This window comes from Taudactylus pleione, unplaced genomic scaffold (assembly GCF_031769625.1).
Source record: "Taudactylus pleione unplaced genomic scaffold, aTauple2 ptg000509l, whole genome shotgun sequence".
NCBI classification, from domain to species: Eukaryota; Metazoa; Chordata; class Amphibia; order Anura; family Myobatrachidae; genus Taudactylus; species Taudactylus pleione.
This window is the reverse complement of record NW_028284911.1, coordinates 1,782,192-1,806,830: the sequence shown is the minus strand read 5'-3', so window position 1 is coordinate 1,806,830 and position 24,639 is coordinate 1,782,192. Positions and strand designations below refer to the sequence as shown.

At 42.4% G+C, this 24,639-nt stretch overlaps 1 protein-coding gene across 1 annotated transcript in view; it reads left to right on the top strand.

The window, feature by feature from the left end:
• The window catches only part of LOC148501650 (kunitz-type protease inhibitor 1-like), a 39,509-nt gene extending 16,355 nt beyond the window's left edge, over nt 1-23,154 (top strand). Inside the window, exons 8-13 of the mRNA XM_088450180.1 lie at nt 1,181-1,213; nt 1,752-1,877; nt 7,120-7,170; nt 9,279-9,449; nt 9,667-9,717; nt 21,610-23,154. Coding sequence (XP_088306306.1) covers nt 1,181-1,213; nt 1,752-1,877; nt 7,120-7,170; nt 9,279-9,449; nt 9,667-9,717; nt 21,610-21,800 — 623 coding nt within the window. The 3' untranslated portion in view covers nt 21,801-23,154. The remainder of the gene's footprint in view (nt 1-1,180; nt 1,214-1,751; nt 1,878-7,119; nt 7,171-9,278; nt 9,450-9,666; nt 9,718-21,609) is intronic.
• The last annotated feature ends 1,485 nt before the right edge of the window (nt 23,155-24,639 follow it).

Sequence of the window (24,639 nt, the reverse complement as noted above, 5' to 3'; positions counted from 1 at the left end):
GGTCGAAATTTTGAAAAAACCGCCCCCTGGCCGCTCGCATCATACGTCATGTCCACTATTAGATTAATCGAGTACATCGAACAGGGTATGAGCTGCTCGCTATTCTTGTGGTTGGTTTTTCCTACCGCTATATTGCGAGCAGTTCTGACTATAAAACAACCAAGTGACGTGGTCAATGACGCTGCTGTATTAATTATGCACACCCATAAAACGCCCGCTTTGACCTTTAAGCACGCCTGCGTTCTGATCTCCACTCCCCGTTTTCAAGCACCTTCCCCTGTTACCACCCACAAACGCCTCATCCTGTCACTCAAAATAGCAGGCCTTCGCTATATAGCAAACTAACGATTTTTGGCCGCACTGACTGGTTCGCGCATGCGTATTATAAACCGTACGCATGCGCAGATGTGCGAACATCGCTCAGAACGAGCGTACTGCCGCTTGCGAGCGGCTCTGAATCAGGGCCTAAGTCACCTGTGCTCAAGCATGGTTATCCTTTAAAATGTGGACTGTAATGGTGGAGATTGGGAACCTCTGATGAGACTGCTAGTAAATAAATAGACCTGGATTACTTCACCTGCTCTGCCCTCTCCCATCTCATGATACTGATCACTGTTCCAAGTCCGCTTCTGTCCTGTTGCGATTGGCTGCGCTGTGCACATTAGGTGTGATTTGCGCAGTGCAGACGCGATTAGGTAATCCCACAAACGTGATGACCTCATTTTAATCAGGTTCCAATTTTTCTTCTAAATGTTTTATATTATGGGGCCTATTCATCATCCTAAACTTTCTCTGGAGGTAATTAGGTTTAGAGCTCGCATGGAGTTCTACCTAATTACCAGAGGAATTAATCATTCCTCCGCTCCATCAGTATCTATTCCGAAAAGCTGTCATTTTTGCGATGACAGCTTTTCAGGAAATGGATACTTTTCCCTCTCTACTCTAACTTACCGCAGCTGTAATCAGTGCTGCGCATGCACTGTCACATCCGTAAAAGCAGCGTATGCGCAGCACTGCCTACAGCGGCGGTAATTTTGTCACAAAAGTTCACTCTAATGATATACTGTGTAATAAGAACTGCTAAAGACTTTCATGCTTTTAACAGGACTCCTCAACTCCTCCTTGTTGACCTTCACATAATGGGGGAATGTCTGTAATATGGTTATTTCCTCTTTTCCAGACCATTCCAGTAAGGGGAGGAGACTGAAGCCAGGTAAAAGAATTCACTTTCCCTATCCATCTCCTGAGTTTTGAATGAATCATGAGACCTTGTGGTGTGTGTATTTGGATGGATGGTGTGCTATAATGACAAGTCCTGCAAAGTGTTTTTAAGGCAAACACTTCATCAAATAGCACAAAGGCCGATGCGCTCGCAGAAGCTCCTACCATAATCTATGGGCTAGATTGTACCATAATTTGCCGTTTTCTGGGAAATTGTGGCCACTACAAGCCGTCTGTAGCCCATCAGCAAGTTTTATTAGTGAGTGTGTGTTTCTGTTTCATCCTTAGACACTCTGATAGTGAGGTTTTCTGTAAGAACCCCATATTTTCTATACGGGAGTGGGCGTTCCTCCACAGTTTTTCTCCTCTCCTCCTCCTGCTTTTCCCTTATTCCTCAAGTTATAGCCATGTTCTTCATGCAGACTATATGTAATGCACAGATCTTTTACAGTCACAAATGATAAAATGTTTGTTTGGAGTGTAACTTCTGTTTTATGATCCTATACTTACCCTGACTATCTGTCTAATAGTGTGTGATGGGCACTGCCTTCGTACACAGTTCCACTGCGCTGATGGATGCTGCATTGATGCTGGTCTTGAATGTGATAATACTCCAGACTGCAGTGATAATTCTGACGAGTCTTTCTGTGATAGATGTGAGTGTTCCCTCCTGGGCTCTGCCTTCTTGTTGAATTAGGCTGTTACCACTTCACAGAACTGCAACCTGTAACTGTAAGCAGACTGAATTATTTCTGTTGACAAATACAAAGGGAAATTTAAATAATGAGAAGGAGTTAGAGTGCTGTTAATGTACCAGATACAGGAGTGTTAAGTGCAGTGGATCAATGTATTTTGTTTAATTTTCTAATAAATCTTCTCATGCACCCCAGTGTTGGCTCATTTAATCCAACTTGTACTAGGTGCTTTCCTATGTGTTTGATAGCTGAAATGCTTGGTGGAGGTCTTACCTTTTAAAAGCCTGTGTGCAGGTGATCCTCAAACCAGGAAGCATAGTTTATGTTTAACACTAATGTGATAGCAATTGCCATGTTCACAATTCTGAGTGATAGGCTAGGACTGACCATATGGGGAAGATTTATGCGCAGTTGGTCAGCTTAAATGTTGCAACAATTGAAACGAACATGCCCTGATTCTAAAGTATAGAGAATACTGTTCGGAGTGTTTATAATAAATATGATTTTTATTTAAACAATACCACATGCACCCCAGATATGAGTGGTGATTGCAGTAGTTCTATAATATACAGTATGTGTGTGTGTGTATATATATATATATATATATATATATATATATATATATATATATATATATATATATATTCCAATATACTGCACTCACACCTTAAAAAGTTATATGTTCATTATATGTTCAGGGTGCTCTCCAAACCCTTGGCTTCCAAAATATAAGAAATATCTGTGAATTTCTCAGATGAAGGCACTCACTTAAAAATTATTGATTTTATTGAGACATTTTTCTTCAAAAAACTTTGACGTTAAAGTCAGACACCATATTTGGTTGTGTCGACGTTTCGGTCCAGTTTGACCTTTTTCAAGACTAGTGTCTTTCAAATCACAAGTTAATAGATCTACAAATGAATAAACAAAAAAACATAAGTGAAATGGTGACAATGTCTATCTGGCCCCATCCTACAAGATAATGAGCAAAAAATAATTACATACGTCGAAATCATATGTATGTTCAACATACTGTATCAGAATCGCTGCCTGGCACAATGAGGATATGGACGTGTTAACATCACCTTTAAAGAACAAATGAAGATATATGCAAATATAAATGTACATGTATATACCCATATATGTGAACACATGCATACATGGTCATGCAAGCACCTGATGTGAATCTGAAAATACATGAACCTATATATCTACCAAACAGGTGTTCATATATTCAAACACACATATATGTGTGCCAAATAAATAAACACCATCTTATATGACAAAGCACCCAGAGTGCATAACTATCTAAAGCAATTCCAAACAATATCAGACAGTATATAAATAGAAAACACATAAGTATACACTTATACCAATATCATAGAGCAACATCTTATATAAACTGAGGGTACAATGTCAGTCCTAATGATAATATAAACATTTTACAATACACTGTGGCTCATATGCTTGAACCCAGGCTGCTTAAAACCAAAGCATGTAAACTAAAGTGTATATACTAGCAATATATCATTTAAACAGACTCAATATTGAGCACAACAATACTGATATTAGTAACTGAATGGAATGCAGGACACACATTACCTTATCCTTCATAGTGGCAACAGCAACCTGCACAGCACACACATGGAGCTCAGAGCTCCGGAAGCAGCAGAGGTCAGAGTCACTGACCATGCTTATTTAAACAAGCCCAGCCACACATCCCCATGTGATATCAATTAACTCAACGATGGGCACCTGAATATGATGCAATGAACCATAAATCAACTGAAAGCAGACACTCCAACATCCGGCGGCCATATTTGAAGCCAAAAACCGGAAAGTAAGGGCAAAAATGCCCATACATCAACAAATCAAAAAACAAACACCAAAATGTGATACAATCATATCAATAAACTACTCTATTGTGTAATAAATGAAACTAGGATCATCAAAATGCTAAAAGAATAGATCAAATAAAGGATGGGACCAGACAAAAAGTGATCACATGACAGGATCATAATATGGGATATTTAATCAAAGAAATATACAATATATTACACAATAAGTGCTCAAATGATAATAAAATAAACCAAAAATATTAAATCATCACATAAATGAGATTATATGATGAAGTACTATCCTCAAGCTGAATAAACAGAAGCGAAAAGCAATAGTATACCAAAAAAAAGCCAAAGTGTGACCGGTATAGAAAAATAAGAATAAAATTAAAACACCAAAGATAGAATGTCCAAAGAATATATTAATAGATAGATATATATATATATATATCTATCTATCTATCTATCTATCTATCTATCTATCTATCTAACACAAAATGTGCATAATAATAAAAATTAGAAAAAATAGTGAGCTATATATATATATATATATATATATATATATATATATATATATATATATATATATATATATATATATATATATATATATATATATATATATATATATTACCCATACCCCTAAAAAAAAAGTCACCCGATTCAAAAACAAATATACCACCACCATCAAAAAGGTGTAAATAAAAACACCAAGAGGATTATGCTCATTAAGGCCACGTGGAGCCACAGTGTCCAACGTATATATCCAGAAACACTCCTTTTTCTTCAATGATGACAGTCTATCACCACCCAACTGTGGTGGGGGAATCCAGTCTATAAGTTTGCACTTTAAACTTGCCAACGGATGCTTCTTCTCCATAAAATGTCTGGCCACTGGTTTGTCTGTGGACTTAGTTTGAAGAGCAGCCCTAATTGAAGAACGATGGTTGGCCATACGATCACGGAACCTTCTTGTAGTCAGACCGACATAATAAAGCCCACAGGGACATATCAAGATATATATAAGATGATCTAAATTACAATGCAACCGATAATTAATTTTGATTTTACGGCCAGTATGAGGATGCGGAAAAGTTGGACCTGTGATCATAGATCTACATGTCACACAATTGCCATAGGAGTAGGAACCGGGTTTTTTTGTCATCAGTTCTATCTTCGTACATTTATCCGTGGGAAATAGTGTTGGTCTAATTAATAATTGTTTCAAATTGGGGCCTCTTTTATAGGCCATCATCGGGGGACCCATTTTCTTGAACGGTAAAAGCGGGTCTGAAGTCAGGATAGGCCAGAATTTATTCAAGGATCTATTGATTTTATATGAACTACTATCAAACTTGGTGGTATAGATCATCATGTGGTTTCTTAATTTCAGGTGAGGTCTCAGTGTTCTCTCTTGAAAAAATATTACGAGCTTTTGTTAAACATCTGGATAAAGTTCCATGTGTGTATCCTCGATCCTTGAATTTGGAAGCCATCTCAACTAGCTGTAGTTCTCTCTCGTTTGAACTAGAGTTAATTCTCATCACCCTGAGAAATTGAGAAATAGGTAGATTTTCTTTCAGGGCAGGAGGATGTTGGCTTGATGGAAGCAACGTAAGGTTCCGATCCGTCGGTTTTCTGTATAATGACGTGGACAAACATCCATTATTAATCGAAATCATTACATCAAGAAAATTAATTGATTGGGCATCCACTTGACATGTAAAACGGATCGGGGTGGCAAGTGCGTTTAAACTTGAAACCATTTCCATAAACGACTCCTTAGACCCACGCCATAAAAGGAAGATGTCATCGATGAAACGACAATAAAAAATAATTCTGTTTCCAAACTTAGGATAAATGTTCCGCTCCTCATAATGTGTCATATACAAATTTGCATAAGCGGTCGCCAAATTAGAGCCCATCGCTGTTCCGGCTAGTTGCATATAATATGTATCTTTGTATTTAAAGTGATTATATTTCAATTCAAAAGCAGCAAGTTCCACAATAAATTCAGTGGGGGTATCAATATCAGGACTATTAGCAAGGGCATCTCTTATGATATTCAGACCATCTTGGTGTGGAATAACCGTATATAAGGAACTTACGTCCATGGTGGCAAGAAGAATGTCATCGGTGATATTATACACTGAACTAATTTTCTGCAAAAAGTCGCTTGTATCACGTATGTAGCTTGTACTATGCAGAACCAATGATTGAAGTTTACTATCAACAAATACCGCTAATGGTTGTAATACAGAACCAATAGCAGACACTATTGGTCTTCCTGGAGGACATGATAGAGATTTATGAATCTTCGGGAGCGTATACAAAATAGGACATTTTGGCATATCAACCATGAGAAACCCCCATTCATCCTTATTAATCCAACGGTGTGTAAGAGCTTCACTCAAAAACGCATCTATTTTATGCTTAATGTCGGCAATGGGGTTCATGTCTAATCTAAGGTAGACATCACTGTCTGATAACTGTCTACATATTTCTGTGTCGTAGTCTACCCAATCCTGTACCACTATAGCACCTCCTTTGTCGGCCGATCTAATAACGATGTTAGGATTCCCTTTTAGTCGCTTTAATGCTGATAGCTCTTCCTTAGGTAAGTTTCTATATAATTTTGAAGATGGATCAACCAAGATATGATTCTGTACCAACCTAAGATAAGTCTTAAGACTCGCATTTTGGGACTGAGGGTCAAAAACAGATTTTCTTTTGAATAAAGTCTTTTTAGATAAAGTCACAGTGTCATCAAAATATTCCTTCAATCTGAGGTTCCTTCCAAACTTATGTAAGTCAACAGTATGATTGAAGCTGCCATGTTGAAAGGTGGGTACAAAAGAAAGCTCTCTAGATAATAAATTAATTTCTGCTTTATCTAAAGGGATTTTGGATAAATTAAAGACCACACTCACATCCGTCTCTTGCGGGCGCGTCTCCTTGTATCCACCCCTCCTCGGGTGGGGTCTCTTAATCTTAGGTCTCTTTGTTCCTTGATACTCTGTTCTTGTCCAACACCTTGTTCTAAAAAATCGATATTCCTAGTAGACGGATATTGGCCATCAGTAAAGTCAGTATCCGAAGTAGAGTATGATGAACCTGATTCATGTGGATACAGAGGTGTCTGCCTTCTACGTTGATATTTACGTGGTTGACCACCTCGTGATTGGTTATTCTCTCCTAAGAGCCACCTGTATACATGATGGTTTTGATAATCGGAGGCAACTGTAACTAATTTTTTATGTTTATATATAATTTTTATGCATCAGATGTGATACTTTCATCACATTTTTGTCATTTAATGGGACCATCTGCTTACTCACACTATATATTCTTTCCTGTTTTTCTAGATGATAAAGGATTTACGAAGTTGCAGGAACTGGATGTTCCAAACAGTAAAGGTATAAGCATTACAGCAAGAGACTATAGAATAAGCGGGGGCCATTGAATGAGCAAGGCCTATATACCATAATGCACCCCACTAAGGAGATCAGGTTCCTCAGAGTGAATTCTGGGCATCTTTATTTTGATGTTACAATTTGGATTTGAGCTACGATAAGCCCCCTCTCAGCTCAGAATCTGCCCACCCTTGTAGCACAGCATAGTGTTTCTGGGCTGGATTCACTCCTAACTGTAAATGACATGTTTTATGATTGGGGTGTTCCAGTGTTGCAGAGCCCTTACCAAGACTGTACTGTATAAGGAAAGCTGCTCTTGGGGGTAATGTGATGTGCTAAAAACTATAATAAGCTGTATTATTTGCAGAGAAGCCACCGGAAGATGACAACTTAATCTATAAATGTAGAGGGGACAGCCAGCATAAGCAGTTGCGATTGAGATGTACGGTATTGGAAAAGTGCTGGGTAACCCATGTTATGGGAGTGCCACATGCATGTCACTAAAGTGTTCATATACATGACAGAAAATCTACAGCTGCTATAAGGCTGGTGCAGTTGGTGGTGGCGTCTGAATTTACACCAGCCAGTATTAGTGTCTACAGATGCTGAAAGTAGGCGTCTCAGCAGGGGTGTATTAAGAGAGGAGGGGGTCCATGTGCAGTCTACGTCCCGGGTCCCCTCCTCTCTAGCCGATGGTCGGCAGCGCACAACGTGCAGCAGTACACTGGACACTAGTTTGTGCCAGAGTCTACTGGCACAGTGCCCATTTTCCTGGCGAATTGGTCAGCAATGTTAACGCCGAAGTGCGGTGTGGGCCACCCTGGACCCAGGAACTCCTACTACCTGTACCCATTATAGATACGGGATGCAGTCATTATCCAAGCTGTTGGGATGCTGTGCTCATAATGCCAACGTCAAATTCCGACACCAGTCAGAATCCCGTTGCCGCCATCCCGATGGTAAGTAGCAGGGTAGGCACTAGGTGGCGGGTTAGGACCAAGGGGGGAAATAGTTAGGGTTAGGCACTAGGGAGGGGATGTAGTTATGAGACCGGCAGCCTCCTGGGGAGTTTTAGGGTTAGACACCCCCTTCCCCGGGGAAGGTTAGGCTAGGGGAAGAGGGGGTTAGGCACTAGGGGGGGAGGTTAGGATTAGACACCCCCCAGGAGGGTTAGATTTAGGGCACGGGGAGGGGGGGATAGGGTTAGACACCCATGGGGGGGAGATTAGGGTTAGGCACCAGGGGGGAGGTTAGGGTTATGCACCCCTAAGGGGGGGTTAGGGTACTTGCCTCGAGGTGTCGGGATTTCGACCCACCGGGCCGTCGCTGTCTGTATTTGATCTGGCGGCTGATCATATCGATTCCCTAGGGAGGGAGGTTTAGGCTGCGGGTAGGGAGTGTAGGGTAATATACTTGCCTTCATCTGTTGGCATTGTGACCCAGTCGGGATGCCGGCGTCGGATTCCTGTACCCAACCCATAGATACTTCCTTGCGTCTTAGTCCCTGCACATTCATACGCTTGGATGTACAGCAGGGGAGGGCTCTGTAGTGACATTTGCATAAAGTTGCAGACAGACGACCACCATTAAGTGCGGCCGCATCTGCGTCCTCCCCTGAATCGGACCCATGATCTGTTGGATGTAGTTCCAATCACTGATGCTTAGGGACTGCTGTTGGTAGGAGCTGAATATTGCTAATGGTGGGGTCTGAGGGGAAGATGCCTTTGCAGATTTGTCAGTGGGTTGGAGGGATTTAAAAACTCTCAAAACTGGGTTTCCCTTTATGTTAATACCTTGTTTTTGTAGTGGAGGGAGGAGTTTCTTATTTAGTTTCCTCACTACCCATCTCATTCTTAACTTGTGTTGTTAAAAGTTGAAGATCGCTACTAAATTGATTAGAAAATGTACAAAGGGCAAGTCAGATACAAGGTGATGTTGGGAGCCTTACATAAAGGGGGGTTATTACCGGTAGCTCTGTATCTCTGCTTGGGCTATATGATGAAAAAGACACACAAACATGTTTATTCCTTCATTAATATACCACTGGATTTCCTATGGCTCATTAAACTCCTCGATGATAAAACACTGTATTGCTTTTTCTTCTCCTTTAGCCCGATGTGTGGACCTACCAGATACCGGTCCTTGTCGAGCCCACTTTCAACGGTGGTACTATGATCCTCTATTAATGAAGTGCATGGGCTTTACTTACGGGGGCTGTGCTGGGAACTTGAATAACTTTGTTGAGGAAACACATTGTGCACATTTTTGTGAAGGGGTTTCAGGTGAGTTTAACTCTTAATATGTTTGAATGTACTGTTTGTTTTTTGGGGTATGTATGTAAAATATTTTGACAATTTCTAAAGGTGTTAAATGAGGGAAAACTATATTTTTTTCTTTTTTACATGACCCCCTATATCTGGATAAACTTATTTTTATTTATTTAAAAAAAAAAAAAATTATTTCACTACAGTGACCAACAAATCTGTTTTTGTTTTACAGACGTGGATATTTTTACAGACCTATCAGAACACAGTCCTCAGGAGAGTTCAGGTGAGTTATAGTGATGTGTAAATCCCTGTTTATATATTTATGATAATATACTGTAGCTCATTTTTGCAGCTGATCACTGCAATGCGACATACGATGTCCACACCAGATGGACTACTATCTAAGGAGCAAGCACAATTTCAATAGTGCAGTATGGTTGTAAAACTAATTTAATGATTACATTTCACTGTGATCAGCTGTGGATATCAGACAAATTCTATTATCAAGCATACATAAGCTACATTTATTTTTTGACCAGTAACCTTTTCCTATGTCCAGCGGTGAACTAGGCTCTTCGGAGCCCAGGGCAAATTTAAGATTGGCACCCCCCCCTTACAGGAAAATACATGTTGCGTTCAAAAAAAATGGGCGTGGTCAAGCAATGAAAGGGGCGTGGCTACTGAGAATGGGGCAGGCCAACATGACATGCCACCAATTTCTTGTCAGTCTGGGAACATTCCTTTCTATTCCATATGCACCTTGCCTATATGGTGGTTTCTCACAATGTGGAACCTCTGAAGATGCCGTCGTCCCAGGAAGGATATATTTCTTCAGTCAGTATTCACTATTCATGTAGGTCACATCGTCCGGAAGATGCCTGTTTGTGTAGGAATATTAACAAGGTCATCATCATATGATAGTGGTTCAACCAGGCTCCTTCCCCCTGCGTCTCTCAGCCACACCATCATCTCCCTCCGTGTCATCTCTTTTTAGCCACACCATCGCCTCCCCCCCCCCCCCCCCCCCACGACGTCTCTCGGCACATCATCACCCCCACACACCGACTCGCTGCACACCATCACCCCCCCTCCCCCCCTGCGTTCTCTCAACACACACGCACACTGACACATACACGTATACACTCACACACTGACATATACTTACACACACTGACACAGATACACACACACCCAGTCACACACTGACACAGATACACACAGTGACACAGACATACACTGACAGACACACACACACACACACCTTTTACACAAATGCAGCCAGCCAAGTGAAAACATCACTGACATCAATTTAGGTACCTTGGTTTTTGGAGACTTCAGCTGGAGAGGATGGCAACCAGGGTCAGCTGCCACAGATTCATGAATTATGGACTCTTACATTTTATAAAATATCTCTCTAGTTGCATGTAGTTGGGCACTAGGTAATAGTAGTTAGATGCCGAGGTGCCGTCCTTAGGAACAGATATACTCTAATATACTTCGCCTGGACAAAGAAAAGGCAGCACTCTTGATGGAAAAAGCTATCGTATTGGATGCATACACCCTGATGAGAAGACCCCAGTGGTCTTGAAACATTGGCATATGGATTTTATATTTTGATGTGTCCAATATAACTTTTTGTATCAAGACAGAGGAGGGCTGTCTCTACTTTGTCAGGTAAAATGTATGCATGTATCCCAATGTCAGCACCAGCACTCCAGTACCATAGACCTGGATCAACTTGCTCTGGTGCCCTCCTCACTCCAAACAAACAAGAGGCAGCACTCGGAGACTTTCAAGCAGTGAACCCCGTATTAGGGTGTTTTAGAGATGGTAACACAGATGTACTAAGCTCTGGAAAGTGATAAAGTGAGAATGATAAACTACCAGCCACTCAGCTCCCAACTGTCATGTTACAGTCTGTGTTTGAAAAATGACAGTTGTGAGCTGATTGGCTGGTGGTTTATCATTCTCACTTTATCACTTTCCAGAGCTTAGTACATCTGGCCCTATATACTGTATATAATAATCTCTATTTTTCTGAGGTGAGAATATTACAGGATAGGTTCTGGGTTTCCCCTGATTTGTGGTATCTGGTGACCGTCGGTCACCAATCACACCGTGACAGAGGCAAGCTGATGTATAATCCCCTTGTTGCAGCAAGCAGACAGACAGATTTCTTCACAACAAAGCTGTTTATTTAGCTATGTAGATTCACACCAATTGGGAAAGAAAAGAGAAAAGCACAAAACCAGCTACTTAAGAGCTGGACAATTTGTAACAAGAGAATTGCACAATTGTACCAATTAGTATTCACTTTGAAACAATGTAACTACAATGGATATAGCCAGGCAATACACAATTCTTATAGCGGCAGTGTTCTAGAAAACATGTTAAAGACATAAATTAGATTATATCCAGATATCAGCAACACTTTACTCCCAGAAACTACAGTGAATGTGTGTACAGTTCTGCAATTTACTGATGAGCAAAGTGTCTACAGGCTGGATCTTCTAACTAGAGATGTGCGCCGACCCCCGTGTTTTGGATCTGTATCTCCTTCAAGGTTTTGGATCTGGATTTGGTTTTGCAAAACCACCCTTGCATGTTTTGGTTTAGGATCTGTATTTTTTTTTTTTTAAATTGGTAAAAACATCTAAAATCACATAATGTGGCCCTGTTTTTGTTCCTATAGTACACAGGTTCTCAAACTCTGTCCTCAGGACCCCAAACAGTGCATGTTTTCCAGGTATCCTCACAGAATTACATGTGAAATAATTAGCTCTACCCCTGGATCTTTTAAAATGTGTTAGTAAGTAATGAATACACCTGTGCACCTGCTGGGTGACCAGGAAAATGTGACCTGTGTGGCGTCCTGAGGACAGAGTTTGAGAACCACTGCTATAGTATAATGAGGTAGATGTATTATAGCGGCACTTAACGTGCCGCTATAACGTTTCCCGCTTCGCCTCTTTACTGAGGCGAAGCAGGAAGCACTACCGATGAGATGTATAAACATCTCACCGGCCGGAGAGGGGGAGCGTTAACTCCCCCCTCCGGCGCTACCCGCTAGAGACCACAGCGCATCAGCCTAGTGCTGATGCGCTGTCTCTTCCTGGCCGGCTCCACTGAGCATGCGCGGGATCTCGCAAGTATCGTGAGATCCCCGCGTGGAGCCCTGGAGCCGGTAGCCGCAGCAGCAGGGACAGCGCTGTCCCTGCTGTGGAGATAGGGCAGCGCCAGGCTGTAGCTGTCGATAACGACAGCTACAGCCGGCCGAACGGTCAGACAATCTGACCGTTCGTACATGGCCCAGGCTATCAGCGCTGCTATCTTGTAGATAGCAGCGCCGATAATGACAGGGGCGCATAGCCCTTTGACGTGGAAACAAGGCCAATCGACTGAACTATGCACGAAAACATAGGAACTGGGGTGAAGAAAAATGGCAGTAGGTGCTCTGGACTGATGAGTCAAAATGTGAAATATGACTGTTACAGAAGGCAGTTTGTTCGCCGAGGCGCTGGAGAGCGGCACAATAATTAGTGTCTGTGGGCCACAGTGAAGCATGGTGGAGATTCCTTGCAAGATTGGGGCTTTTATTTGAGCAAAGTTGAAGATTTGGGCCAGAATAATGGTGTCCTCAATGCTGAGAAATACAGGCAGGTACTTATCCATCATGCAGTACCATCAGAGAGGCGTCGGATTGGCTCCAAATTTATTCTGCAGCAGGACAAAGACCCCAAACATACAGCCAATGTCATTAAGAATTATCTTCAGCGTACAGAAGAACAAGGAGTCCTGGAAGTGATGATAATGACCCTCGCAGAGCTCTGATCTCAACATAACCAAGTCTGTCTGGGATTACATGAAGAGACAGAAGGATTTGAGCAAGCCTACATCCAGAGAAGATCTGTGGTTAGTTCTCCAAGATGTTTGGAACCACCTCCCTGCTGAGTTCCTTCAAAAACTGTGTGCAAGTGTACCTAGAAGAACTGATGCTGTATTGAAGGCAAAGGGTGGTCACACCAAATATTGATTTGATTTAGATTTCTGTTCACTCACTTTGCATTTTAATTGATAAAAATAAGCTATTAACATTTCTATTTTTTAAACCATTCTTACTTCGCAGCATCTTTTCCACACATGCCTAAAACTTTTGCACAATAGTGTGCGCGTGTGTGTGTTATATATTTATATATTTATATATTTATATATATATATATATATATATATATATATATATATATATAATTATTATTATTATATGTCTGTGGTCTGGCACTCACCCCTCGTGTGCTGTTAAAATGAATGCTGGGGCATTCCTTAGGGTTCTTACTATCCTTTGGGTATCCCAATAATAACCAGGAGTAACTCCACAGGTTGCGGGGATTAAGGTACTCTCCAGACTTGTTAGTTCACAATAATTCATAGCATTTATTCGCATACGTAGACATAGTTGCCCACGTTTCGGTCCACATTAGAACCTTTATCAAGGCATAGTACATTAAGAGATACATATAGCTGTAATATAGAGAGAAACAAACAAAACTCAGAAGAAAGACCTGGTTACAGATATGCTTTCCAGGCCCTTAATCTGGTTGCAAATGCTGAAAATAATCTCTAATGTAGACATCAGACAGACAGAGGTATATGAACAGTCAAACTGTATTGCATGTATTGAAAAACAGCCTCATATGGAGCTCAATATCAGGATAATACACAGGCTATAAATATCACAAAATCATTTAGTGAATCATGCAAGGGAAAAAAATGCAAGGAAACAATGGGATGTAGTCCGGAAGCCGACGGTCTAAATGCCGACCACCGTTTTACAGACACTCTAATCCACAGGTTCTCAAACTCTGTCCTCAGGACCCCACACAGTGCACGTTTTCCAGGTCTCACCACAGAATCACAAGTGAAATAATTAGCTCCACTTGTGGATCTTTTAAAATGTGTCAGTGAGTAATGACTACACCTGTGCACCTGCTAGGTGACCTGCAAAATGTGAACTGTGTGGGGTCCTGAGGACAGAGTTTGAAAACCAATGCTCTAATCCCTGCGTGGTACTAATGACAGGCGTCAAACTCGACGCCTGTCATTAACCAGACCGACACCCGGCATACCGAACGAAAGTTAGCCGGGCGCGGGCAGCCACTGGGGGGAGAGGGTTAGGTTTAGGCACTTAGAGGGGGGATTTGGGTTAGGGACTTGGGGGAGGGAGGTTATGGTAAGGCACGCCTAAGGGAGGATTAGGGTTAGGGGGTAGAATTAGGTTAGCGATACTTACCTTAGGACGATCTGGATTTTCACCCTTGCCGGGCAGCCGCTGTCAGGATTTGAACATGCGTCCGGCGGTAATACTTGCCACACACTCGGAAACAATTGCTCAGTAATAAGAAGGTGATTGTGTATACAAAAAAAAAATCTAATTAAAGTTATGTTCAAATATATTTCTTGACACATGATCTTTTGATATAAGAACAGCTGGGCTAACACCTGTGGTGATCTATTTTGATCATATCAGATGTACAAGAATACTGTGATTTCATCATGTTTATGTAATATATGGAACATAAAAAACAGTAATGATATCTATATGTGTTAGGGCTGTAGAGCATCCAAGTCACAATCCGACTAATATAACTAATCTATTTCCTTATCGTATAACTTACAAACATGCAACCTGTGTGTCATAGTACAGAGAGGGGTGTATCATCAGCTATATAGGCTTCCGTTATTATAAGTAAGGCCGCAACTAGGGGAGGGGGGGGTTGCAGGGGGCAAAGGGAGCACATGACCCGGGTGCTGGGGAGAGGCTGCCGGGAGGCTAGGTTGCTGCTCTTGTGGGGTTGGAGCCACATCCGTCCTTGAGAGGCACAGAGACAGTCAGTCTAATGTGGTGCTGGTCGCAAGCCAATCAGTGCTCGCGGACTGGCAGCCAATCAGCAGAGGCTGCCGGTCTGTGAGCTCCAATTGGTTCGTAAGTGGCGCCACATTACAATGACGGCAGTACTGACCGTTCCCCAGCGTATGGCAGCCATGTCCCGTGCCACCCCGAACTCACCCACTGCACGGCCCTGGCATGTAAGAGAAGGGACATGGGGCCTTATTGTGGCTTAATGTAAAAGAGGTCTTACTGTGGCATAATGTGTTGTAAGGGGCCTTTCTGTGGCATGTGTTGTAAGGGGCATTACTGTGTGGCATAATGTGTTGTAAGCAGGGCCGGCAACAGAAATCTTGGGGCCCGATACACTGTCTCTGGGGGGCCCCCCCTTGAAACTTCCCCTACCAGCCCCCTCGACCTAAAAACTTAGAACCCCCACATTTAATGACAGGCCTTATTCAATCACTTGATAATTTTCATGCATGATTATCCCATTGATAACGAGTGTGAACCCATAGTGCCCACAGTTATGGAATTACCCCTTGCGGTAAAGTCCCAGACTTGAAGGGCCGTTTTCAGTTAGGCTGCAAAAAGCCATTAATGGCGATACTTTATCGCTGATTACGCCATTTTCACAGTTTTCACTTATCCCCATATTCAATTTTTCCGGTCAATGCATCAAACCCAGCAAAAAAGTATCACCTATGAGTACCCCAAATTTGATGGGACTAGTTATTTTTCCATAAAAAAGTTGCTAAATGCTATTCTTCACCACTTTCTCAAAGATGCAAAAAAGCAGCTATTGAGACCATTTAAAGACCACCAAATACCTTTATCAGGGCTAATTGGGGGTACCCATAGTGATCCCCCTTGTCAGGGCATCTTTTGGGGGGTGCCGGGCTGATTGCCCCAAATTATGGCCTTGCTCCGGCTGACAAAAATCCTAGTTTCAGCTATGTTATAAGTGCAGGCTATATTGAAAACAACATGCAGGATTAGGTGTTAGAATATATCAGCCCATTAGTTCAGGGGCTGAGGTACTTAAAACATCAAATAAAATATTACTGTTTATATATATATATATGTACACCAGCTCACATAGCATTACTGCACTGGCCAGATAACCCTAATACTCCAACCCCCAAACCAGATATGTAGCTCTTGGTGAGGCAGGTATTTTGGTCTCTGCACTAACTGGTGTGTAGTACAGTGAAGGGATGGCAGGAAGAGGAGTGATCTGCACTGCATTTATGCCTATTGCGGGGCATACACTCTACAATTATCTGTCAGACATCTGTCCAATCTGGCTGGTTGAAATTAAAATCTGGTAATGTATGTGAGCAAATGACAGTCGATCATATGGTCTTAAACACTGGAAAATGGACAAAAATGATTGTTCAAATTGGTTAAATTAATTTGATTTAACCAATTTGTCTGACAATTTTTGTCTGTTTTTCAGTGTGTTTGAGCAAATGGACGATTGTCATTTGCTCACATACATTACCAGATTTTCATCCCAACCAGCCAGATTGGACAGATGTCTGACAGATAATTGTATAGTGGATACCCAGCATAACAGGCTGGGAACAAGTCACATTAAAGCACTAAAAGGTTTGTGTGGCACCCCACCAAGACCCTGTGTGTATACCCATGCTGAGGTGTTACTACAAATATGTAAAGTTAGAATGTGACTCCTGCCATTGTCTGATATAGAGCATGATTTAGCTGGTTTCATTAAGGTTCAGGGACTTTTTGCACTGACCCCTCAGCGGTGGTGGACGTTAGGGGACCAGTGAGTACTGTGGCAGGCTCAAGGATTTGAACGAGAGAAAAATGGCAGTTGGTGGCTGCGCTGTGGTGAGGTAACTGCCAGTGGAAGCAGAGCTGCACGTTGTGTGTGTTTCACCGGATTCCCAGTGGTATTTCCCAGTGACCGGAGGGCTTCTCCCATGACAGGCACTCGGTGGGCTGCAGAAGAAGGTATCCAATCAATTGGGGGGAGCAATGGCTACAGAAAAAGAGGACATCTTGTCAGCCCTCAATTATCAGCTGGAGCCAGCGTTAGTGTATGGTACAGGTCGGTAGTCCTGCATTACTATCCACACACAGCCCAAGTCCATATTAGAGAGGGACAACGCTAGAGACAGTATAACCCTTTAGCTGAACAAAGCATAGTCCCAACTATTTGCCGCTTCCCATAACAGTGTTGTTACTACCACAGAGTGAGGAGTTACTGCCATAATGTAACAGGCACTTCCTCTGAGAGTGCCAGAAAAGACTATAGAGAGTCAGTCAGCTGATCGCACAGAGCTAATAACTCCGCCTTATAGGAGGAGCCAGGACTGGGCAGTGTAATGAAAGTACCCAGCCAGTCAGCACAGAGAGGGTATAGTGTTCAGCCCTGACCAAGGAACAGCACCAGAATCTTATTAACATATTTTCAGCCAGCAAACTTTCCAGTAATAATAATCTCAGAGACTTCCTGGAGCACACTACTAATGAAACTTTGTTGCTAATGCTGGGATGCTTACAAAGTAACAACTGAGATCACATCAGTATGTGCTGTGTAACATGTATAAATCACAGGCTCCATAACTCTGATAAAGAGTCTAGAAGGAGGAAATACGTTTTGGCGAGTGCACCACCGAGCTCCATCATACTGAACTGATTTATCTCACTTTATGGGGCCCCAAGGTTAAAGTTAATATATTAACTGCCTTTGTTCTACGTAAAATATTGTTGACACTGATCCGTTATTGAGTAATGCTTTAAATATAAGTATAAGAAGTTTGTTTTTCTATAGAAGTGTTTTATTATAGGGATAATACAACCGCATAAGCGTAATATTACAAGGCAAAACAAGCCTACCCAGTCAAGTTTCCAGTTAAATAAATTGTATAAAACATTATTGTGGTGAAGGTTATTAGATATTGTAATATTTTCTGTGTGCAACGATCCTGCTTTACTTCTCTGTTGAGTAACAGTGGAACCTGCGCTGAAGCGGCGGAACAGAATAATGTTTTGATAAGGAAGAAACTCCATGACGCGATACTGCTTACTTGAGTATCACATTTGACCAGGCCTAACCGTATGACATCTGTATACAAAGAAGAATGTATTGGACAGTGGAGGAAGAGCAGTTAATACGTGCTGTATCTCTGCTAAATAGTGCGGGAAGTTGGTAGCCTTGGCAAAGAGCGCAGATACAGTACGGAGTAATTTTAAACATAATGATAAATATCATACATCATTTGAGAGCGTGAAACACTTTGCAAATATTAAGTCCTTATCCATCATGTAATACCATCAGGGAGGCATCTGATTGGTACAATAGCTGACTTTTCTCTTGATGAGCTATATTAATTGGTTGAGGCTTTTCTAATATGTAAAACTCCTCTAGATCTTCTAATTTAGGAATAGAGGGCATTTGGTAATATGTGCATTGTTGTCCTTGGATAGTATTCCACATCCTTAATTGAGAACACTTACAAGTCATCACCCTGTGTCTGTCCTGTGCCTGAGTGTTATGGACACACAAGAGTAACAGGTCCCTAACAGGGAACGGGGAGTAACAGGGAAGAGCACCGTCCGCTGCTCCGACATAGTACAATCCTGACTGTTGCTTTTTTCTTCTTTTTCTGATACATATAGAGAACGCATGCCTATTGCCCTTTTATGTCAGTAGTGTTTTTCAGGCCCTTGGTTATCTCCTAAAAATGTTAATCTCTGGTTTAAACTGCAAATTTAACCTCCTGTACTGCATCTTTCTCATTGTTTAGGAGCGTTGTGGAAGTCCATCATTCATTGCTTTACCCACACTCAGGTTATCTTTGGACTATTATATATTAATTCCATGTAATACTACAGACCTGAACAACCTATGGCTATTCAGGTTCTGTGAAACTATAAGTCCCAGCACACTCTGAAAGCGGCAGAGCATGCTTGTAGTTTCTCAACATTGGGAGAGCATCAGGTTGTCCAGGCCTGGCCTTAGGGTACATGCACCTTCATTTGTTATATAGGAGGTTTGGTAAAAGTTGTCTGCTAGCATAAATTTGTGGATCATTTAATTGGGAGGGGTGTGAACAGTGCCATAGCAGGGAGGCTCTGGCCCTTATCCGGCACTACACCCCCTGATGCACATGATATCACACAGCAGGCACCTGGGGGAGCTCCGGAGGATCAGGAAGGTGGCAGCCAGGCCGTTGGGGTAGTGACTGTGCAGCTTCTCACCCGGGCACCATGGGTAGTGGCATTGGTCGCACACCCCTTGTTTCAGCCCTGATTGAGATATGCAACTGAAATATTCTACAATTTCCTTTAGATATAAATCACCATCTTGCAAGTCTGATGTAAAGGGTGTGATTTTTAGTAGAGATGTGCAGTTCGGTTTTCCTGAAATACAAACACACCCGAACTTGGGGGTTCTGAGATGAATAGAGTCTGTTTGTAATCGCTTTGGGGATTCCGAGTAGAACCACAGCCTATCTCAGGTCTGTACTGAACTCTGATTTAATACCCGGGGCCGGATGCGGCAAAGGGAGAAAGTGGGCTTGGATGCAGTGGGTAATGCCAAAGGGAGAAAGTGGGCTTGGATGCAGTGGGTAATGCCAAAGGGAGAAAGTGGGCTTGGATGCAGTGGGTAATGCCAAAGGGAGAAAGTGGGCTTGGATGCAGTGGGTAATGCCAAAGGGAGAAAGTGGGCTTGGATGCAGTGGGTAATGCCAAAGGGAGAAAGTGGGCTTGGATGCAGTGGGTAATGCCAAAGGGAGAAAGTGGGCTTGGATGCAGTGGGTAATGCCATTTCCTGATGGAGTTTCTCTCCAATCGGATCCCTCCCAGCATCCCCCGCGGTGTGTGTCATTGTCATTATGCACGGAATGACACCAGAGGGTCTTCTGGGTCATAGACCCGGAAGTCCCTCATTCGCTCTTCCCATGTGAGCTGTCCTTTGTTGTTTTCTTCATGCATACTGACGTAATTAACGCCAACATGCATGCGAAGGGTGGCGGGATGTATCACTTCCCGAATGCGATGAGTCATCCATCCCGCCCCCAAACTCTGGTTTTTGATTACATGTAAACCAGTCCAAATTCCATGATTTTAGCTGTTTTATCAGTTTATTTTAATTGATTTTTTTTATGATATCCAAAGCCAAACCAAAACACTTGAGGGTGGTTTTGACAAAACCAAAACACGGTGATGATGAATTACAGCCACAACAAAAAATACGTGGATCCGTGCACATCGCTAATTTTTGTCATTCATATTAGCATGGCTATGACTAGCCATGAACTGTTTGGGAACTTATTTAGCAAATACTGAGCGCACACTACTCATACTCTGTTAGCCGTGTCCACTGTGCACATACTGGGCCTGATTCAGAGCGCGACGCTCTGACCAGAGCGCGACGCTCTGACCAGAGCGCGACGCTCTGACCAGAGCGCGACGCTCTGACCAGAGCGCGACGCTCTGACCAGAGCGCTCGCTCTGAATCAGGGCCGGCCTAGCTTAAAATGGAGCGGCCTCCTGGCCGCTCGCATAGCTGTGGGTGACCGCCCACAGCTTATGCGAGCGGCCAAAAAGATGGTCAAGACCATCGCAACCATCGGGCTTGCGACGAGACTGTTGTGGTAGGATCTCGTCTGCCGCAAGCCCGGAGTGCTTTTGGCTCTATCAGAGCCAAAAGCACTCCCACTGACATCACTAGTGATGTCAGTGGGGCCGGACCCAGACGGTAGGCGTTCCCATGGGAACGCCTCCGTCTGGACAGCCACACCTCCGGCACGCCCCCCACCAAAGGTGGCGTGCTGTCACTGACCATTGACAGCACGCCCCCTTTGGTGCGAGAAACCGAGCGACGGTGAAGCCGTCGCTCGCCGGGTCTCGCGCATGCGCATGACTGAGGCCTCCATCGTGCGCATGCGCATTTGGGTAACATCGACCCGCTTGCGAGCGTACAGCGCTCGGGAGCGGGTCTGAATGAGACCCACTGTCAGATATACTGTCAGATACCAGTCTTTCCTAAAACCTTTCATTAACACAGTCCTATGTTCTCCATTGATTCCAATGTCCATGATATTAGTACATGATGATATCACAATCTGCAATCTCTGTGAATGAGGCATCCATTGTGCTGCTAATTGTTTTGTGTTTGTTATTTTAAATCCCAGAAAGCGAACACAAAATGTACAACTAAGAGAAGGGTCCAAAAAGTATTGAATTCAATGTGTCGTGGTCTATGGTTACATTGCATCTATTAACACATTGTTGTGTGTTTGCCTTCTGCAGGCTCGGCTGAAGTGGCTATTGCAGTGTTCCTGGGTATCTGTATCCTGGTTGTACTTGCTGTAATTGGATACTGTTATATGAAAAAGAGAAAAAGTAGCCGCAAGCGACAAACAAATGTGAATAACGCTGCCCTTGCCGCAACTGAAGACACCGAGCACCTAGTGTATAACCGGACCACCAAACCCGTGTGACAACTGATAACTTCCCACAAAAAAATTAATTTGCTTTTCACACTTTGTTCAACACTCCAAGCTGTGGTTTACTGCACTGGGAGATCACAAAGCCACGAATGATGCAGAGAAATATTAGTTACTCATGGCCTCCTAGCTAATTGTTGTGGATCAAGTGAATTGAACAATTTACCTCCCATGAGCACATAGAAGACACAATGAGACCCAGAAGTTTATTTCAATGTGTTTTTAAATAAAATGTAGGTAAAACTAACATTATAATAGACTGTATTGTTTGGCAACTCCCCCCTAGAGTACAGCAATGTATCACTCTGTTCTATTGTCTTTTGTCACAAATTATTTTTTTTTTTGGAGGCATGGCGGGAGGTGGGGGGGTTGTTGGTTTCTGTTTTTATGGGATATATATTATATTTTTTAATCTGTTTATCTTCAATGTATTAGTTATGTGCAAAATTGTTCCTCCCTGAACTCCTGCTGCCCACAAGTGAGTGAATCTGCAAAGTGCATTAATTCATTACCTTGAGTTGTCAGTTCATCTAATTGCTTTAGCTAGTGTCAGACCAGCATTGTGAATAATGACATTTACAAGGACCCCTACCAATAAATGTGTTTTAGACCTAGTGATGATACACTTTACAAACATTAGTTTTAATGTTAATTCGTATGTGTCCATGAAAAAGTGATTAAATGCTGCATCTCAATAACAACACAGAAGTCTAATGTCGTCTGATCCGTCCTGATCGGATGACATGTTGGCAACATCGTTAACGAAGGCCATGCAGACTTAATTCAGCATGGCCCCCGCTGTCACGATGTCTTTTTCGACATCGGCAAGTGTGTATGCACTTTCCGTTACCGGGACCCCTGCTGGTCTCGCCGCTAACGAGATCGTGCTTGGTACACATGGTTAAATGTGTACCCAGCATAACCCTGTTGCATTTACACAGTAATTTTACAGTTTACAGACTATTTGATATGACCTGTTTTCAACTTTCAAGGGTTTTACTTAAATTTAGTATTGTTGAATATTTAATCTCTTCACGGTCAGAAAATCTGCAATGCTCAACTTGTCTGTTTAAAGCAGTGAAAGTGCCAGAGATGGATGTGTTCGGTGTTGAAAGTAACTCCAGATGAGCCCTTCAATACCATCCTCCATTTTGTTGAAGACTGTCAAATGTAATAGATTTCACAGTTGTATACAAGTGCTGCTAAAATTTGGAGAGGGTAAAAAAATTGTACATTATATGTATTGTTTTTAATTAATGTGTAAATTTGTGTTCTAACACACCACCACTTCCTTAGAACCGTTGTTCCATTAACAAAACTATGGAATAAAGTGAGAGACTTTGTTTAATTTCAGTAATGTTATCCATTTTTGGTTCGGTTTATTGCATACATTTTAAATTCATCATACAAACCAACAGTTAAGCATTTTAGATCCAGAACTCCGAAAAGTGTCCGCAAATCTGACACTTCCAACCTTTACAGTTATATTTAGCTTGCATTAGGTCTCTTTATTTTTACACTACTACGCTATTTATATTCCTGGCAGGTAACAACAGTAACTCTTATTATTTACTAAAATAACATCGTTAAGGTTTTCAGTGGCAGCAGAGATTGCTAAAAACAACAATGTATTCCAGTTTATTTTGTGCAAAATTACAATAAGCTGTAAAAAGTGAAAAGCTTTTTGCCAAGAGTATTTCCTGTAATAAATTTTCTCTGCAAGTAGCAGATAAACTGCTTTAATAAAGTATAGTTTGAATTGGCTGCAGAACTTTAAAGACCATACTTTGGGCAATTTTTCTTTATATTGTTCCCCAGTATCATATGGTGCTATGGATATCGCATACCCTCCAACATTTCATTGGAGGGTAAAACCCAATCCACGGTGGCTGTGCTCTATCGACTGTTTGAATACAGAATCAATGGCCCGGGACTATGGGAGGAAGGACACACAGTGAGTGACATGCTTACCTTACTCACTCCTTCTTCTGTCTGCTTAGGGCGGCTCCTCACACGACACCACACGCCCGCTGCGGCTCCACTTTCTCATTCAGCGTGACCTCAAAGTTTTCCTTTGATCACTGAAGCCGGTGCGGTGTGGTTATGACATCACTCCACGCCAGCTTCAGTGATTAGAGGAAAACTTTGAGGGCACGCCGGCCAATACTGTGTAGGTGAGGAAGGAGACAGAGCGGGAGGGCAGCTGAGTGAGAAGTAACTCATGACGAGTCACTTTATTGTGCAGTGACAGGGGTGGGGCTGTCTGCCTGACAGGGGGGTAATAGCGGGCAGTAGTAGTAGTGACGGACGGGCCCGCTATTACCCCTAGTGTCCGGGCCCGGTACACAGTTACAGCCCTGTTTGCCGGTACAGACCTTTAAAAAATGGTACTGTACCGGCTAAATCGCTATAGTTGGAGGGAATTATATCAGATGTGCATACCCAGAGTACCAGGTATTACTCGCTGCTTTGTGGGCCTCACAGTTCTCTTCAGAGAATGCACAGGGGAGCCCCAGTTTTGTATTTTTGATTCTACTGTTGAGTTTCTTTGGTTGGATTCCTGGGCCGGACAGCTTCCCGACTTAGAAATTCAATCACATTAATGGCTTCAAGATCCGATAGGATGGGTATCCCAGGAATGGGATCTCCACAATTTATAAGGGAGTGTCTATTCACTATAGGACACATCATCAGACAGAGAGGAATTGCTGCAAAATCTACTGTGCCATTTTATGGAGGATATTTGAAAAATGCCATTATTGGACCCTTCAGAGAAATTAATTCATAGGGATTTGCGATATATCTGTGAGTGCTGGAAACCTGCAGTCCTCAG